The 20,724-nt window shown below is 38.4% G+C and overlaps 1 protein-coding gene across 1 annotated transcript; it reads right to left on the reverse strand.

Annotated features, from left to right (window-relative positions):
* Positions 1 to 855: 855 nt before the first annotated feature.
* Positions 856 to 19,365, reverse strand: terb2 (telomere repeat binding bouquet formation protein 2). The gene is made up of 6 exons (XM_060853675.1): positions 19,302 to 19,365; positions 16,069 to 16,150; positions 11,269 to 11,408; positions 9,639 to 9,700; positions 3,842 to 3,869; positions 856 to 1,013 (listed from the first exon to the last, which is right to left on the reverse strand). Exons 1-6 carry the CDS (start codon positions 19,363 to 19,365, stop codon positions 856 to 858), a joined length of 534 nt encoding a protein of 177 aa, XP_060709658.1.
* Positions 19,366 to 20,724: the final 1,359 nt, after the last annotated feature.

Raw genomic sequence — 20,724 nt, forward strand, 5'->3', positions numbered from 1 at the left:
CTCAAGGAATTAAGTTATTTTTATGAATACACATATATTTGCATTACAAAGTACCATGCACAATATCCCAAAAATCAAAAATCCCTCATAGTAATTTTAATGACAATTGAAAGCCAGTTTTTACGCAAAGAAGTTCCACAAATAGAAAGGGTAAAACGGCAGATAGTCTGAATTATGTATGTCAATTGAGACATAACTATTAGACACTATGTCAGGATTACCAATCTGGTCTACAAATAATGATTCTGCACTGAAACGTCAAGCTTGTAGCTGAATATAGATTTGAATTGACAACCTTTGACTCAGAAGAAGCCATACTAAACTTAAAAAATAAAATCCTTTTCTCTCGCCAAACCTGTTGAGCTTCTCTAGCACTTTCCATTTTTACTTCACTAAAAACACAATTAGGTACATGAGGAATCTTTGAAGTAAAATGTGAAAATTGGGACTGCATTTGTAATAATAATTGATTTCTTTTATATTGAAAACTTCAAAAAAAATGAGTAAATTTGGAAACAATGGGCAAATGGGGTTAGGAATATTTCTCCCAAAGAGGTTAAACACCAACACAGACGATTACACTTTTATATTTTCTCTGTAATTTTGTGTGAAATCACTATGGTTATTCATTTGATGTGATGCATTAACACAAGTAATTGAGCTACATTCGATATATTAAGGCAAACATAAAGGGATTACAGTTCAATAATTACAAAACATTTTACATTGTAAGCAAAAAAAATCTTTATTCTTAACAATCTATCATTGAGCAAAACATAACAGGCTACTGCAAAGGTTCATACCTTCACCAATGTTCAAAGGCTTTTTTTCAGTTGAAGCTGATTTCAGTCTCGTTTAATTTGTATGAATAAATGTGTGGTTCCTGTTTCTGCTTTTTAAAACTGAAAATATTTTGTCTCTATGGGCACAGCAGACTGAATAACCTGCGGTGCCTGGAATGAAGTCATACAAATCTCCTGGGTACTTCTTCAGCTCGTCAATAGAGATAAAACCTAACCAGAAGTATCAAAACAAATGACTACAGTTAAATCAAAACTATTCCCTTTCGTGCACTTTCTTCGTAGAATTAACAATAATCCACTGTGTGCTTTTATAGCTGAAAATGTGTTGCTGGAAAAGCGCAGCAGGTCAGGCAGCATCCAAGGAGCAGGAAAATCGCTGTTTCGGGCATGAGCCCTTCTTCAGGAATGAGGAAAGTGCGCCAAGCAGGCTAAGATAAAAGGTAGGGAGGAGGGATTTGGGGAAGGGGCGTTGGAAATGCGATAGGTGGAAGGAGGTTAAGGTGAGGGTGATAAGCCGGAGTGGGGTGGGGACGGTGAGGTCAGGAAGAAGATTGCAGGTTAGGAAGGTGGTACTGAATTCGAGGGTTGGGACTGAGACAAGGTGGGGGGAGGGGAAATGAGGAAACTGAAGAAATCTGAGTTCATCCCTTGTGGTTGGAGGGTTCCTAGGCGGAAGATGAGGCGCTCTTCCTCCAGCCATCGTGTTGCTATGGTCTGGCGATGGAGGAGTCCAAGGACCTGCATGTCCTTGATGGAGTGGGAAGGAGGGCGGAGGAAGAGCACCTCATCTTCCACCTAGGAACCCTCCAACCACAAGGGATGAACTCAGATTTCTCCAAATTCCTCATTTCCCCTCCCCCCACCTTGTCTCAGTCCCAACCCTCGAACTCAGCACTACCTTCCCTAACCTGCAATCTTCTTCCTGACCTCTCCGCGCCCACCCCCATTCCAGCCTATCACCCTCACCTTAACCTCCTTCCACCTATCACATTTCCAACGCCCCTCCCCCCAAGTCCCTCCTACCTACCTTTTATCTTAGCCTGCTTGACACACTTTCCTCATTCCTGAAGGGCTCATGCCCAAAACGTCGATTCTCCTGCTCCTTGGATGCTGCCTGACCTGCTGCGCTTTTCCAGCAACACATTTTCAACTCTGATCTCCAGTATCTGAAGTCCTTAATTTCTCCTGTGTGCTTTTATATCTTGGGAAACTTTGCTGCAAGATGCAGTGACTTCTAATTATCTAATTTTTAATACATGATCTCAGTGAGAAATGAAACTCACAGAGATTCAAAATAAAATTTAAATACAACCAAACTATCACATATTGAGGTTACTCTAAGTGTTGGAAGATGTATGATTCCAAAGCAGCTAAGAAACCTATTTTTCATTTCATAATACCCAATTAAATATCATTGTAATAAAATCAGAGAATGCTGGAAAATGCAAGTCAGACAGCATCAGTGAAGACGGAAACAAGTTAGCATTCCAGGTCTGTGATCTTCAATTAGAACTGCAGAAAGTTATACACAATAGGTTTTCAATAAGTGAAAGGAAAAGGTGGGAAGATGAGTGAAAGGAAAGCACTACGACAGGGAGGAAGGCATAATGATTAAATGTCAAAATGTTGTATGGCACAAGGCAAAAAAGAGGGACATTGGGATAAGTAAAGAAACGAAAGGTATGTTTAGAGGGGGTATGAATGGCAGGAATTGGAACAGTTACAATTCAAAAGCAAAGGAAGCAAGCGAGAAACCAGAAAAAAACAAACAAAAAGGGCATACTAAAATATTGAACTCAAAACTGAATCCAAAAGGCTATAAATTAGCTGAATGAGAAGATGCAGTTCTTTCAGTCTGTGTTAAACTTAAATGGAACACTGTAGCAAGCAACAGACAGAGAGGGAGATCAAGGTGGAGAATTAAAATAACAGGCAAGTAGAAGCTTGGTGTGATGCTCATGGATTGAACAGATGTATTCTGCAAAACTCTCACCTAGACAGTATTTATTTTCCCCAGTTTAGACAGATACATTGTGAGGAGCAAACAGATGAATATTTTGATGTTGTTTAAGAAGAAATTGAGTGAAGCATAAACACCAGCGTGTTTCTAGTTCTGGAATAATAGACTCTATGTAACTCAATATAATAAAAGACTTTTAAATTCAGATGTTTCTCCACAACACCATTCAGAGCAACTACAACAAAAATCAGCTTTGATGAAAACAAGTATTTGTACATTGCAGAATGTGAGAGAAAGAATAATGTCTAATAGGAATAAACAAACTGTAGAAAAGGGAGGCTGGGGGAAGAATGTTGATCAAGAGTGCTGGATGCCATGAGAAAGCTTCAAAGGGACAGCATACCAAATATTGTCCCTGGAGAATGAGTGATTAGGAAACAACTTGCATTAATATTGTCTTTCACAAGCTTGGGATGTCTCAAAAAATCCATTAGCTTGAAGAAAGTCTTAGCTCAAGCTGGATATGTAAAAGAGTTGCTCCTAAAGAAAGTTTAGAGCTATTAAGAAATAGGTTACCTCAATGTAAGGAGTTTATTTTAAGTTCCAGACCAGAAATGTTTGCTTAAATCTTTGAAGGGGTTATTTGAAGGTGAGAAAGTATACTTTCAATTGTATTCACCCTCAAGAACAGGTGATCAGATTCTCCAAATGGGAAGTGAAGCCAAAACTAAGTCAAACCATCTGTGTGACAGAGAAAGGAATTCTCTCTGCCTTTGAGTACTGTAAAGGAATGCTGTCAGGATTAGTTGCAGTTTAGTGCGTGTTTTGAAATAATTAAACTTGTGTTGCATGTAAAGTTGGCTTATTCAATTTTATCTTAATTTCTTTTATGTAGCAAACTTGTGTTTTATTGTTAAAACCAAATCGGCAGCATAACGTACATTTGTTTCAGTGAAGGATCAAACTCTTAAAACCAAAACAAAAATGATATATAAAACCAGATTTCAGTTTGGGATTTGACTTGACTAGTAATAACATCAACTGGGATCATAAATTATAAATGCAATCTATTTCTTACCAGTAACCATGTTGTTTACGGGGTACATCTGTTGAACGTGACAAGTTGTAGCTTCAAATGATGGTGTTTCAATCCCTAAATTCTGGTTTCTGCTTTGAAAACATTATACAGCAACATTTTAGGGCCAAGTTCAAATACCTTTGTATAACCCTTAGATACTAAAGCAACTGTCAAGACATTTGTGGTTAAAACTGACAGAGGCTTGATGTACTCCCAAGAATTTATACCAACTTCCAGTGTTTTCGTTTGCCTACAAGTTATGTATTTAGTAAATCCCAATGAGTCCAGGCAATGACTGCAGTGCTACAAAGCTGCACACGAGGTTCACTAAAATCCCATAAAATATCTCATTTAGTTACTTGGCACAATGTATTATGAACACTTGAGGGGCTCTTCAGTTGCTAAATGCCCATTTGGTAAATAGTTTCATGGCTAACCCTAGGGCTGGATACATTTTAATTCTAGATGGTCCTCTCCTTTAAGAAAATACCATCCTTTCCTTTATAATAGCTTTCTTCAGATCCACACTGACCTATCCTTCAATAAAAAAACTTATGTCACACCAACAAAAAATGAGTGATTGACAGCTCCAGTAGCCTTCGTATACTGTCTGCTGTGACCCTGTAATTCTTACTATTTTGTCACTTGCCACATGCTCCTCAATGATTTACGCATCTCTCTTGACCCTTCAATACAGCTAAATTATCAGGTAAGTTATCAATAATTGGAGGAGCAGAAATTTCCCCCAAAGAAAATACTCAGAAGATAATTTTCAGTCCCCATGCCAAGTTCCATTTCAGTTGTCACCCTGTGCTCTCCACTTGGCCTCTCTAATTCAGTAATTCCTTTAGTTCTACAACTCACCAAGATCTCTATGTTCATCTAATTCTACCCTCATGAGCATCCCCAATTTTAATTTCTCTATCATTCTGAGGCACTCATCACTGGAATTCCCTTCTTCCACCTCTCTGCCTTGTTTCCCTCCTTTACCTAACTCCTTAAAGCCCACATCTTTGGCCTAGCTTTTGCTCACCTGACCGAATATCTCCTTTTGCGCTGGATGTAGGTTTGCTTGCTGAGTTGCAATGTTCAATTTCAGACGTTTCGTTACCATATTAGGTAATATCTTCATCTGGAGGTTCACTGAAGATGTTACCTAGTATGATAATGAAACGCCTGAAAATGAATCTTCCAGCTCAGCAAGCAAACCTACATCTAGAACCTCAACCTGAGCTACAAATCGTCTCAAAACTCACTAATCTCCTTTTGTATCTTGGTGTCATATTTTGTCTTAAAACATTCCTGTGAAGAACTCTGGATTCTTTACTATGTTAAAGGCACTGTACAAAAATAAGCTTCAGCTGTTGTTGTCATATGAGGGCCACTTATTTCTGCTAAATGTCATTCATAATCCTGAGATAACTAGGTCTCTCCCAAGGGGAAAATCATACAAATTCTAATTCAGAAGAAATTTCACATCAATTAACTGATGTAATTCTTATGGTTTGGAGAGTATCTGACATAATCCTATTATTATACAAAGGTAGAGGAGAAAGGGAATTCAGACTGGTTAACCTGATATCGGCAATACTAAAGCCCATTTTAAAAGATGTATAACAGAGCACAGATAAACAGTGACTGGATCAGACAGATACAGCAAAAATTTATGAAAGGGAAATTATGGTTGACAAACCTATGGAATCTTTCAAGGACATAACTCATAGATATGATGAGGGAGAGCTAGTGCTGTGATTTACTTGAACTTTCTGAAGGCTTTTGATAAGGTCCCACATAAGAAATTACGAGCTACGAATAAATGAATCTTATTCTGTAGCACCCAGTGACTAGTGGAGCATGACAGGAATCAGTGCTTGGACCCCAATTATTCATACGATATCTATGATTTTGCTGAGGGAACTAAATGTAATTTCTCCAAATAGACGGATGACACAAAACTGGGTGGGTGGGTGAACTATGAGGAGGATGGAGAGATATGCTTCAGTATAGTTTGGTTAAGTTGAATGAGTGGGTAAATGCATGGCAAATGAAATATAATGTGGATGAATGTGAGGTTATCCAGTTTGGAAGCAAAAACAAGAAGGCAGATTATTATATGAATGGTGATAGATGGGGAAAACAGGAGATAGAATGACTCTTGGGTATCCACGTACACATATCGCTGAAATTAAGTAAGCAGGTATAGCAGACAATGAAGGGGAAAATGGTTTGCTGGCCTTCATTGTGAGAAAATTCAAGTATAGGAGCAAGAATATCTTGCTACAGTTGTACAATTATCTTGGTGAACTACATTTGGAGTTCTGTGTGAAATATGGTTTCCATATCTGGTAAACTGGCCATAGCGTCTAGAGATGTGCAGGTTAGGTGCATTAGCCATGGGAAATGCAGCATTACAGGGTGGGGAGATGGGTCTGGGTGGGATGCTCTTCAGAGGTCCAGTGTGGACTCGACAAGCTGAATCTCCTACTTCCACATTGCAGGAAATCTGTGATTCTATCTGAGCATGAAGGGAATGCAACAAAAGGATGGCAGGACTTGTGACTGAAGTGAGACTGGATTGGTTAGGACTAGATTTATTGAGTTTAGAACAAAAAAACCCATAAAATTCTAACAGGACTAGACAGGGTAAACGTAGGATTCTCCCGATGACCTGGGATTCCAGAATAATTTAAAGATACACGTTTCAGGATTGAGATGAGGAGAAATTTCTTCATTCATAGAATGGTCAGCCTATGTAATTCACTGCCATAGGAAGTGTCTGATACCAAGACACTGAATTTTTTGAGAAGGATTTCTACGTAACTCTTTGGGCTAAAAGGGGTCAAAAGATATATAGAGAAAGGAAAAATGGGCATTGAGTTGGATGATCAGGCATGATCCTATTCAATAGTGCAGCAGGCTCCAAGGGCTAAATGGCCATTATCAGCTCCTATTTTTATGTTTCTATATTTCTATAGCTTGCATCATGGTACACCTATTCCAATCACTATCTCACAAGGGGTGCCTGAAAATTGACTTTAAGGGGCACGCCCCATTACCAACTAAACTAAAATTGATATTCTCAGCAATGCTACTGTGAATCAGAAAGTTTATAATCATGATATCTAAAATAAATAACATGCAATAACATTCTAATGTATCAGTTGCTAGATCACATGTAGTTACATGAAAAATAAGTATGATAATGCCTATTGTGTCAAATGTACAACTAAATATCTAATATTTTATGCAACAATTCTAATAAATTGCTCAAAGGCGGTTTTGAGTTGTGACTATGGAGATCTAACTTGTTGTGAAAAGTTGGATTAAAATATAGATTTTTGGCATTATTCCACAACAACAGCCAAAACAGTTTCTTTCATAGAATTCCTACAGTGTGGAAGCAGGACATTCAGCCCATCGAGTCCACACCCACCCTCCAAAAAGCATCCCACCCAGACCCCCCAAAACCCTGCAATCCTGCATTTCCCATGTCTAATCCACCTAGCCTGCACATTTTGAGACACTTTGAGCTATTTAGCATTGCTAATCCACTTAACCTGATCATGTTTGGACTTTGGAAGGAAACTAGAACAGCCAGAGGAAGCCCACACCGACATAGGGGAGAACATGCAAACTCCACAGTTGCCTAAGGCTGGATCGAACTAGGTCCTTGGCACTGTGAGGCAACAGTGCTAACGATTGAGACTGTGATGTCTCAAAATCTCTTTTCAAAATTCTTTTGTGTCACTAGCTAGCTTATTCTCATTTTTCATCTTCTCCTCCTTATTGCTTATTTAGTTGTCTTCTGCTGGTGTTTAAACTCATTACAATCCTCTGACTCAGACCAACCTTCACCACATCGTATGCATTTTCTTTACTTTTATTCTGTCCCTGACTTGCCTTTCTATTCACCTGTTCAGAGATGTTATTACACACCTCTAGAGCAGAGGGAATTGGACACAAGCCTCTCTGTCTAGAAGTAGGAACACTACTAACTGCACCACAAGAGGGTCCCCATCTTTCTTCTATATCTTTCTTATAATTCACAAATTCTAAATTTTAATTCCGGGAATAAATTCCGGGAAACTTATAAAGTCATGAGAGGCATGGATAGGGCAAATACTTAAGGTCTTTTCTCTAGGGTGGAGGAGTCCAAAAATAGACGGCATAGGTTTAAGCTGAGAGGGGAAAGATATAAAGGGGACCTATGGTACAACTTTTTCATGAAGAGGCTGGTGCGTGTATGGAATGAGCTGCCAGAGGAAGTGGTGGAGGCTGGTACAATTGCAGCATTTAAAAGAAATCTGGATGGGTATATAAATAGGAAGGTTTAGAGAGGTATGGCCCAAATGCTGCCAAATGGGACTAGATTTATATAAGATATCTAGTCAACATGGACGAGTTGGACAGTTTCCATGTTGTATATCTCTATGACTCTATGACTGCAACAATTTCTAGTAATTTGGCACTAAGTATTCTAATCTTCAAAAGTTCCCAGCAGTCATTACAGTTGAATATGTGAAAAAGAGAATTAAAAATTAAAACAAAATATTCACACTTTTGATCGAAGATCATATTCTGAAGGATAACAGAAATTACAAGTCTATGTATGTGTTAACAGTTAAGACAGCCAACATTAAGCTAAATTGGGTCATGACATACAATGTCAAAAAGTGAGGTGCTGGAAAAGCATAGCTGGTCAGGCAGCATTCGAAGAGCAGGAGAGGCGACATTTCAAGCATAAGCCCTTCATCTAGAATGTGAGCTGATTTCTGATGTAGCCACATTCCTGATGAAGAGCTTATGCTAGAAACTTCGACACTCCTATTCCTGTGATGCTGCCTGACTGGCTGTGCTTTTCCAGCACCATACATTTTGACTTTGATCTCCAGCATCTACAGTCCTCACTTTCTCCTCATGCCTACAATATTTTACTGAAAATGAATACTGGAATTTCTTTTATTATCAAAAATTTCAGCAAATGTAACTGGCCTTTAATTGCAAGTTTTATGACAAATGGACACTCAAAAGTGCTTTACATGTAGTCCTTTCAATAATGCAAGTAATTATAGAATAATTTGCAACTTAAACAGCAAGGGTTTCTTTCGTCGCAATATAGGATTAGACTGAAGAAACAAACCTGCACCCATTATTATGAATGTCTTGATCCTTTCTTTCTATTTCTGGGCGATGACAGTTTGCAGATCTCTTCCTTTTTGAAGCATCTCCTCTCTCATGTGACTAATATTAAAATTTAAAGTAACAAAAAGTCATAATCTGATGCAACAGTAACTATATATCTAATGTGTGGCATTTTCATTGCCTATAAATGCAAATATCTCTGAACCCATGCATACCTGTCTGCATTTGTTTGTATTGTTCATCTGTAATAAGTATATACAAACATTTATTTGCATGTTCTTTCCCAGAAGCTAACTGCTGTCAGTTCAATTATTGTTGACCGTAAAATATTACGACAAGATGGAAAGCAAACAGAATGATGGAGCATGCTGGAATAGTATAGCAGTGACTCAATTCAATAATTTGGCAGATCCAACATGGAGCTTCATTTGATAATTCACAAAATTACTGCCAATTACCTCCATCTATGACTCAATAGTCACGTCAAGCAAGCTCACACATGCTTACAATCACTGCACGTATTCTTACAAGTGTCTAGGTTATGGGGGTCATTATTGCATTTCATTTAGAACACTGTGCATACCTATTTGAATATATCAATTAGTTTCTATAGCACCTTAGAAACAAAACACAAAATGGAAGGAAATAACCTCACCTGCTGAGGTTGTAAAGGATTGTCCATCTCCCAAATGAAATTTCCAACTGCTGCTCGAATTTCTGAAATAATTAAGAACACAAAATACGCATGAAATAGTCCAAATATAGACATTATTTTGTCTTAAGCACATGAAAAGTGGAAGTATTGAACACCACTTAGCCTATTCCTTTTACAGAATCAAGCACATTTGACTCAATCACCCAATCAATCTCCAGGGGTTCTGTCACAATATTCCTTGATAACAAATGCAACGGACCAAAAATTGCAGAATTCAACCTCATGTCCAATTCCAAATGAATATTCCTGCTTGCTCAAATTTTACAAGCGATTCTGATGTTGCTCATAGATGTGAGGAGAGCTGCAGATGCATATTGCTTAATTAAAAACTTTAAAAACTACAATAACAAATCAAGTAATATTGAGAACAGAAACTCCGAAGTAACTTTTATCCTCCATCTAGTACTCTACCAGTATATTTTTTCAGTTTCCATGCAACATTACTTATTGGTTGGGTCCTGTCACAGGCTGGAAACCTACTCTGAAGCTTTGATCAATGCTATAGTCTAACCGGATGAAAAGAGGAGTTTTAAAAAAATGCAGCTGTGTTTAAAACAAATATTTCATATCATTAAGTAGATTTCTTTTGCTTCTCACCAGATGGGATTGCAGGAAGAGAAGCACTCAGAGGCAAGGCCAAGGACAAGGAGGTAGCTTCCACAGGTCAACCCTTGCCCCCTATCCTTGATTCTAACTGACCCCAGATTGGGTAGCAAAGGCTCCAACTTGGAGTAACCTAATTTCCCCACCTGCTCAACTGCTGGATAATGAGATAGTTGTAAGCAGTGGCCCATAAGCAAATGATAATTGATCACTCAAGGCACGTTGAGGTAATGTCAACTGAATCTTCTTGCCCTGTAATTAACTGAAGTGGTATGATACAGGCAAGTATCTCTCCAGAGACACATTACTCTGTTATTTCCTTTATCCCCACCTTCAAGGGGGGAATATTCTGTCCCATATCACTATGACTACGGCCTGTTGTCTTCCATTACTCCCCAGTTAACCTGAGAGACTAAAAACTAAAGGATGGAAATATTGCTTATAAGTTGCATCAAATTTGACTTCACGTAAAAGATGCAAGAAGCTAAAGAGTTACACTTTCCCCTTTCCAAAAGCACATTTAAATTATAATACCATTAAACCTTCTGAGCAGGAAAAGCTCATAAACCATTAATTAAATACCCTTGAGGCTATTTTTGATGTGGATTAACATCTTTACACATGATCACCAACAGCAATGTTATTTTGTTTGAGTTCTACTCTCACCTAACTACTGTTGTCAGACCAAATTCCTACTATGTGTAAGTTTACTAAGTTCGCCACCTCCTACACCCAGTGGTCTTTACATTTCTGTTGAGAAAAGCAATTATTCCATAGGTGTGGCAAGGCATTATTTTATCCAAAGCAGGCATTCCCTATATTGTCCTATTTTAGTCCCATCTAAAATTTTCCTGTGGGCTCTTCAAGTTAAGCCAGGCATACAAGTCTACAATAACTTCACACAATTGCCAATGATGAAACCAATGTCTAAAAGATTAACTGTCTCTCTTATCTGCTTCGCACTAACCTTCATGAAGGCAGGATGGAGGAAGCAGAAAGTGACCCATAGCTACACTATCATTGAGCCCAGAGTCTTCACATGCCGAAAGATAACTAGCATGAAATACTGTAGCCTTGTCCTCCACAAAATCCAAACTCTCAAAGATTCTAAAAGATAAAACAAAATTCATAAGGTCATGAAGCTGAATTGCACTTAAACTAAAAGCTGAGCCAAAGAAGTAACTAATTATGTAAATATTCTTGTTCCATGAATCTTTTCAAAACGCTGTTTAGTAATTTTAAGATCTATAAAACATCAGTAAGTTTCTCTGGACCAAACTAAAAACTATTAGTTATGAATTGTCTGTAAAAGTTAAATGTTTATATACCATCTAAGGAGTTTCTAGCCATGTCCCAGCAAAGCTTAAGGATACAGTAATAGGGAGTAGTGTTATGATCCCAGCTGATGTTACGACTGGACAGGTCAGATCCAAACTGAAACCTGGCTTGATAACCTTTTTTTTTATTTAAAAATGCTGTTCTTCACTGAAACACATGCACACATTTTTGCAGATTTTTTTATTGTCACAAAAATCTCAGGAGATACAGTGAAAAGTGCTCTGTCACCTCAATCCGGCTCCATTTTGGGGTACACAAAAATAAAAGGGGCCCAAACACGGCTCCAGACTGCTGTAAGTTTCCCGTTCTGGGCCTACTGCAGCGTGGAACCCCCATTCCGGGCACCGACACTGCTGCAGTTGATGACTTGTCATTGCCGGAAGAGTCCATACTCTGGGCCTACTGTAGTCCCCACTCAACTATCACTGCAGCCAATGCCCTGCTGCCATTCCAGGAGTCCACATATCGGGCCTATGAAGGCAGGAATCCATGCGACACTTCACTGTCCTCTCCACAACGTCAGGAAGATGAAGAAAAAGAACAGAAAGAAAAAGAAAAAGAAAAAGAAAAAAAGACGAAAAGCAGAGAGATATAAAGAATGCGGCTGGCCTGAAGCGGACAGGCTCAGCCCAAATACTACCTACCGTGCCAGCTCTACTATCTTGGACAATAATAATAACAATGATAAAGAAGTTTATTACAAACGAGAAAGGAAGATAAAATAGAATAAATCAAGCTATATATATATAAAATATATATAAATTGAAAAATTTGGGAACAGCCTAAAAATGCAATTACATCTATCCTAAAACCAGCATGTTACAGTACTCCAACATCAGAGGGAAGCAACTTTGTTATCACATCTATAGTTTTTAACATAGCTGTTTCTTTCAATTCTTAGTCTTAAGAATGTGACAGCCTCTTCCTTGATTGGACACATGTTTCGATGTTTTTCAACTTGAAATAACCATACACGTCATATAGTCATAGAGGTGTACAGTATGGAAACAGACCCTTCGGTCCAACCATCCATGAATACCAGATATCCCAACCCAATCTAGTGCCACCAACGAGCCACCACACACTGCAGCACAGACGAAATTCAGAAGACGGAGGAGAACCACCTATACAACGTATTCCAGAAAACGGATACTCAAAAAATACAATCCGCAGATTCCTCAAGAACAAACCACAACAAGTTGACCAAACACAGCCAGCAACCCTAACCACCTTACCATACATCAAAGAAGTTTCAGAAATGACAGCCAGACTACGAAGACCCCTTGGAATCCTATTAAGACCATAAGGCATAGGAGTAGAAGCAAGGCCATTCGGCCCATCGAGTTCACTCCGCCACTTAATCATGGCTGATGGCATTTCAAATCCACTTACCCGCATTCTTCCCGTAACCCTTAATTCCTTGTGACATAAAGAATTTATCAATCTCTGCCTTGAAGACATTTAGCGTCCTGGCCTCCACTGCACTCCGCGGCAATGAATTCCAAAGGCACCACTCTCTGGCTGAAGAAATGTCTCCGCATTTCTGTTTTGAATTGACCCCCTCTAATTTTAAGGCTGTGTCCACGGGCACTGTCTCCCTGCCTGATGGAAACAATTTCTTAGCATCCACCCTTTCCAAGCCATGTATTATCTTGTAAGTTTCTATTAGATCTCCCCTTAATCTTCTAAACTCCAATGGGTAAAATCCCAGGATCCTCAGCCGCTCCTCGTATGTTAGACCTACCATTCCAGGGATCATCCGTGTGAATCTCTGCTGGACACGCTCCAGTGCCAGTATGTCCCTCCTGAGGTGTGGGGCCCAAAACTGGACACAAATGGGGCCTAACCAGTGCATTAGCAGCACACAAACCCACCAACACTCTCAAACAAAACTAACAAACTTAAAAGACCCAGTAAAACTCATGGACAAAACCAACATCATTTACAAAATTCCATGCAAGGACTGCCACAAACACTATGTAGGACAAACAGGAAGAAAGTTAGCCACCAGGATACACGAACACCAGCTAGCCACAAAAAGACACGATCCTCTCTCTCTTGAAGCCCTACACACAGATGAAAAAAAACCACCATTTCGACTGGGACAACACATCTATCCTGGGACAGGCTAAGCAAAGACATGCCAGAGAATTCCTAGAGGCCTGGCACACCAACCACAACGCCATAAACAAACACATACATGTAGATACCATCTATCAACCCCTCAGAAAACAAACAGGAAATGACATCACCACAAATCCCACGAACCCCATCCAGGACAAACATATAAATAGAAAGCAGGAGACAACAGCTTCACTTCACTTGGAGGTCGTCACTGATGATGTTACCTAGCCAGGTAATGAAACGTCTGGATATCAAACCTACAGCTCAGTGAGCAAACCTCAACCTGAGCTACAAACCTTCACAAACCTTGCACTAGTCCCACCTGCCAGCACCAGGCCTGTATCCCTCCAAACCCTTCCTGTTCATGCACCCATCCAAATGCCTTTTAAATGTTGCAATTGTACCAGCCTCCACCATTTCCTCTGGTAGCTCTGAAACTTTCAAACTAAAAACATTTGTTTTAACACAGAGATAACAAGTCAGACTAAATCATACTTGCTAATACTCAATATTGAAACACAGTGAAATTAAAATATTGCAGCATTGTTCCTAACCAGACTTTAAGAATAACAGATCTCAAACATCAAGCATATAGTTTAAACGGAAATTAACGACTTATTATTACTGTATCTTAGAACAGCAAGCAACAATCTAATTAATGTCTATGATTGATTCAATCCCAATCTTCTTTAATTGTAACCTCAATCTCTCTAATGTATATATCTCACACAAAGACAGACAGACAGAGTTAAGGGATAAATTAAAAGGCAGTTAGGACTTGTTTAATTTGGGATCATGGTCAGCATGGACTGGTTGTTTCCATGCTCTATGATGCTAAGAGTCTTAACTGGCAGTTTGATAACCATTTCAATAATGAGTATGATGCTTTTATAAAATTCCTGGAACATTGCATTGATTTACAGGCACGAGATTGTGTTTTGCTTGAATTCTGAAATCATCAGTCAATGAAAGCAGTTTCCAGTAAGTTCCAAGGAATATCCCTCGGATTCTTTTCTCGAAACATTAAATCATTCTTTAACCAGAGGATGACTAAAGAGCACAAAACTCTGTCCAGCAGGTTTCATAGCCATATAGCTTTTTGCCCAAAAGTAAATTCAAACAATGGTTTTTCTTTCTTTGTAATGATCTCTGTGATTGCCTAGCCAGCACAATTCTGTCCTTAATTATCCTCAATTTTCAACTTGCTGCCAGTCCTTCAACGTAGCATGTCCCTGTGCCCAAGCATGTGCCACGTTCTTAGGACAGCAACAAACCAGCGATGAACTTTCCAGGCCAGTTACAGTCATACAGTCCTACAGCACGGAGACAGGACCTTTGGTTCAAAACTGGTCCATGCAATTAAAATGTCGATCAACGCTAACCCCATTTCCCCGCACTTGGCACATACCCTTCTAAAGGTTTCCTATCCATGTTTTGTCCAAATTCTTTTTAAATATTGCTAGCATTCCCACCTCAACCGCTCACAGCTCATTCCATTAGTGTACCAACCTCTGTGTTCCCATAAAGAAATATCAGCTTGTTTTCCGTATTTTATAAACAAGCGGTTGTTCAAAGTTTACTTCTCAACTTCAGCTTGCAGTTTCAAATCGAAAATAAGAAAAGATGTAATTAAATAATGAAGATCTTAACATATTGCAATTACATATTTCTTAACCTCTCTGAAGTAGCTCCTTATTCGAGAGGAAACTGTTTCATATATCTAATTTCAACCAACAGTCATGTGAAGTAAAACTAGAAACTTTCCAGGCTTAGGGGTTTCCCCTAAGCAAAAAACAAATTCCTGTTCCTTCTATAGGAAAAGCAAGCTAATGCTTCTCAATGTTTATTCTGTCTGCTCATAAAATTCTCACAGTACCACCATATTTTCACCTCAGGATGCCCTCTCTCAGACTAGTTTAGAATAAAAATCATGGCTCCAGAAATACTGATGAGTTGAGCATTAAACTCCCTAACACATTAAACCAAACACACATGCCACTAGTTCACAATCCTAATTTTTACCACTATCTTTTGTATTTTGACACTGATATCCTTCCACTGGGCAGAGAAATTTCTGACTAGTTTGCTGAAATGTCTTAATTCGTTTTTGCATGTGGATTGGCTGCTGCTTCCTGCAAAGTGAGCTCTGCGGTCATATCTTTATGCTGGGATCACTACAGTTATTATTATAGTCTTGTATCATTCACTCACATTTCAAATTATTTTATTCTATTTAAGAGTGCAGCTATTAATTTGTATTATTTAACTTTAAAAATGTAACTATACAAATTCTATTGCTTTATACCTTTGTGTGTCAGGATGAGCAGCATCATTGCTAAATAAGAAATCAGCTGAACACCAGTTTGTGATGAGTCCGCCTTCAGTTACTGCAGGAGCAATTGCAGAAACCATGTATTAAAATGATCAAATGTTTACAAATGTGTTTTACTCTAATCACTGCAAGGAATGCAAGCTATTTAAGCAACAAAAGTTGAAATACATTCAAATCTTATTTGTGAAATACAAACTTACCACTAATAAGGTAGATGTCTCAGCTAAGAATACAGAATTTACAAAAACTTCTAATTATAGATTTATATTATCATCTCTATAAACAAGTATGGCTAATAAGCACCAAGTTGAATTTGTATAGTAATGATCATAGCAATTTATAATTATTGGTTTGCATGAATAAAACATGAAACTACACAGCAGACTTTTCAATGGTTCAAAAATCGTAAGAACTAAGTATCCCAGAAACAAGATCAAGAATATGTAATGCAGTCCATCAAGCTGATTCCACCAATCAATATCAAGGGTGCACTTCCACACCAACTCCAATTTTCTATTCTATTTCCAGGTCCTACAACTCCCCTATTGGCCATAACATAATCAATGACTAAGAATCCCAAAGATTCATAACCCTTTGAGTGAAGAAATTTCTCCTCATCTCAGCTCAAAATGAAAGACACTTTATCACAGAATTATTACAGTGCAGAAAGAAACTATTCAGCCCATCATGTCTGAGTTGGCTTTCTATAAGAGCAACTTATCCAAATACAACTCACCAACTTATTTCTCATAGCCCTGAAAATGTTTCCTTTTCAGACAATTATCCAATTATCTTTCAAAGACTTTCGATTACTTCAGCGAACAAGTCCACACCGACCCACCAAAGCATATACCACCCAGACCCATACTCTGGCATTTACCCCTTCCCTAACACTACGGGTAATTTAGCATGGCCAATTCCCTAACCTGCACATTTTTTGGATTGTGGGAGGAAACTGGAGCACCGGGAGGAAATCCACGCAGACACGGGGAGAATGTGCAAACTCCACACAGAGAGGCGCCTGAGGCGGGAATTGAACCCGGGTCTCTAGCGCTGTGAGGCAGCAGTGCTAACCAATGTGCCACCCATTGGGTTACGTCCACAATCTTCTCAGACAGTATGGTGCACATTCCAGACAAAAAGCAGTCACTGCATAAAGTGATTTTCCTCATGTCACCTTTGTTTCTTTTGTAATGCACCTTAAGTCTGTGTTCCCTGGTTCTCAATGGCTGGGAACAGTTTTCTCTATCTGCACTGCCTAACCCAACAAGAGCTGCACTCGCTCAGTCACATTCATTTGATGGATAAGGGCCATATAATCAAAGATTGCCTATGTAGTGAAAATGACCACTGGGTCAAGACTTCTTGGCCATCCATACCTGTGCTACAAGAATACCAAAATACAATGATGATGGGGAAAATGGTCTCTGACGACTGGATCATAGTTGCTGACAGCTATGATCTTTGGAGTCTGACTGTTTGGAATTGCATTGAAAGGGATGAGCAGTAATGGAAAGTTCAGCTGTCTGTGAAGAAGATCCAAGAGATAACAGAGGTCAGTGAATTTAGCGCTGCTTTGTTATGCCACTTGATCAGTATGCCTTTAAGAGACAATCATAATATCATCACTGTATCATAGCATCTGACCTGAAGGCATATATAAAGATCTCTAACTCTCTTACCTCAGATCACTTGAAACATGAACTCGACTGAAAGTTTGCTCCTCAGTTGTGAACTTAAAACTTAATATTAGCCCAGACACTCTTGTGCCTGAGGAAGATAACGTTTGTAAATAACAGCTACTAGTAAATGACTTTGGATTCTTCAATACCACAATGTCCGTGTCTAGTCTTTTGTGTTGCAGGACAATATATGCATTGCTGCATCAAGTAAAACACTCTTCTGGATGCTACGTGCACCTTCTCTGCCATACATTAAAAACATTTAATCAATTCTTGGTGTTGTCAGATGATTGGTTAACTCATTGGTTGGCTGGATGGCTGGCTTGTGATGCAGAGTGATGCCAACAGTGCAGGTTTGTTTCTTCTACCGACTGATGTTACCATGAAGGTCCCCCCACTCAACCTTTGCCTCAGACTTTGTATTATGAAGATGCAGAAGTGTACTATACCTTAAGAGAGTGAAAGACTTGGCAAGCATACCTAGTGCTGGAGAATTTATAATGTAACGTTTGGTTCAGAACAGATAGCACTGGCTGAGTTGCTATGAGACAAAAACAATTTCAAATTCAGCCAATCAGTTTAAATTGTACCCCAAAAATACCAAATTTCAATCATGTTTGAATTGAGAATGTTGACAATCTTAAAAGCCAATTATGCTTTTGGGGTATAAGACTGGGGAAAATTGAACAGTTGAGAGGAGAACTGCCAAGCGACCAGCATGTAAAGGCTGCCTGAAAAATAGCTCCCTTAAAGGTACCTTTATCGATCAGTAACCTGTGAAGCAGAATCCCCAAGATGAAGAAAAGAAGATCGGAATACAGAGAAGAACCGAAAGCTGCCTGGTTTTGAGATAAGAAGTTTTGTTTCGTCAATCTTAATTAGGATTTTTATCGGACTAGTATTTTAGAGGGGAAAGTAAAAGATAGGTTAGAGGAAGGTGTTGTAAATAGTTGTTAGTTAATTATTCTCTGTTACACTTTAAGAAATAAAGTTGTGAATTTTTACTTCAAATAGTTCTTAGTCTCTCAAATTTTCACAGATTATTATACAGGATAAATCCTTTCTGTATTGCTGCTTTAAATTAAGCAGGAGTGTTTACTCTGTGTTGTAAACTTGGTGACCTTCAGGTTAAACCACCATCAGTCGTCTCTTCAATGAGAGTTGCCCTATGGTCCTCTGGGACTATGGTGACTTTAGTTTTCTATAGCTGTTATTCTATGTTTAACATTGCAGAAATCAAACTGTGTTTGTAAAGATTGTTCCAAATATTGCCTAGAGCTTTTACTCATCTCTGAATGTTTAGCAATTTAGATAGCTTCACTGCCCTTTCAATGTTCATTGCAATGCTCTTTGATCTGCCACATTTATACCTGACTGATTTTCCACATTTTCTTGGTGCCAAGAGTGGAAACAAGATTATAGTGAACTGAACACCCATCAATAATATTAATTTTGAATCTAGAAATGCAAGAAACTAGTTGACTAAAAATCAATTTCAAATTAAAAAGTATAGTATATACATACCCCAAAGATCACAAATGTGTCTGCTTACACTTTCAGAAAACCAGGCTTTCTTATTCTTGTGCATCTTAAATCAGAGCCTTTAACCTGTTCTCTGAAACAGGGAGAAAACAGAAGATTTAACTACTTTACAGAGCAACAAACCATAAATATTGTAAAATGTTGCACAATTACAAAAAGTTAAAATCACTTCACTCTGGTTCTTAATTCATAAGACAGATGATTCTTACATTGGGCAAAGCATTTTGGAAGAATTGTCAAATTGAATTCCCAATATTTAAGCTGTTTTCCTTTAACATCACTTAGTAACATATTACTTAAACCTCTGGGCACATTAATTTGTTTTACATTCATTTTGGTTATATTTGAAGCCACCTAAACCATCAGATTTTGACGTTCTAATTTAAAATTTATTCATCATTAGCATAACATCACCACCAGCCCCTTTGCAAACTCCAGGCAATAAAGCTTAAAGCTTTACAATAGGAAACTTGTACTACACTGAATTCACTTATGGCACAAGATCTATTGGAAGGTTAGCAACCTATTAATATAGTATTATAGCCCACATATGGAGAACAGACAGATGTTCAAGCAAATTTCCCATCACTGCTTCGTGTCAAGGTTCAGACATACTTGAAATTTTAGACTCACAGTCTTATTTCCTGTATGTTCTCTCTCATACACACAGATGTATTAAAAGAAAAGGTAAAATTGTTTTTGCTTGTTTTGCTACATTGTTCGTTTCTCATGCTACTTATAATGTCAGCTGTGGCTTAGTTAGTCACATTGTCACCTCTCAATCAGATATCTAAGACTTGAGTGCAAAAATTAACAGCAACATTCCAGTATAGAAGAGAGAATGTTACAGAGTTGCAAGTATCATTTTTTTGGATAAGGTTTTAAATATCTCTAAAGTGGATGTAAAAGCTCCCATCACACATTTTCATTGGAAGTTATCTCCAATGCTCATATCAATATTTATTCTTCAATCACATTGCTATAAGCTTGCTGTGCACAATTTGACTGTTACACTTCCTATCATGCAGCAAATGAATACACTTCAAATATACCCCATTAGCTATAAAACACCTTGGGACATACTGCAGCTGTAACATATGCTATATAGAGTCATAGAGATGTAGAGTATAAACACAAACACTTTTGCCCAACTTATCCATGCCAACCAGACATCCTAAATTAATTGAGTCCCATTGGCCAGCATTTGGCCCATATCCTTCTAAGCCCTTCTTATTCATATACCCATCCAGATGCTTTTTAAATGTTGTAATTGTACCAGCCTCCACCATTTCCTCTGGCAGCTCATTCCATAAATGCACCACCCTCTGCATGACAAAGCTTCCCCTTAAGTCCCTTTTATAGCTTTCCTCTCTCACATTTAACCTATGCCCTCTAGTTTTGGACA

This window comes from Hemiscyllium ocellatum, chromosome 42, assembly GCF_020745735.1.
Source record: "Hemiscyllium ocellatum isolate sHemOce1 chromosome 42, sHemOce1.pat.X.cur, whole genome shotgun sequence".
Lineage (NCBI taxonomy): Eukaryota > Metazoa > Chordata > Chondrichthyes > Orectolobiformes > Hemiscylliidae > Hemiscyllium > Hemiscyllium ocellatum.

Excerpts from the sequence above, each read along its gene's own strand:
- terb2 (XM_060853675.1), bottom strand. The coding sequence starts at position 19,365 with ATGCACAAGAATAAGAAAGCCTGGTTTTCTGAAAGTGTAAGCAGACAC. Across the intron at positions 16,151-19,301 it reads ACACATTTGTGATCTTTGGG|TAACTGAAGGCGGACTCATC; the intron begins GTATGTATATAC and ends TTGCTCCTGCAG. Across the intron at positions 11,409-16,068 it reads GCTCATCCTGACACACAAAG|AATCTTTGAGAGTTTGGATT; the intron begins GTATAAAGCAAT and ends TTTATCTTTTAG.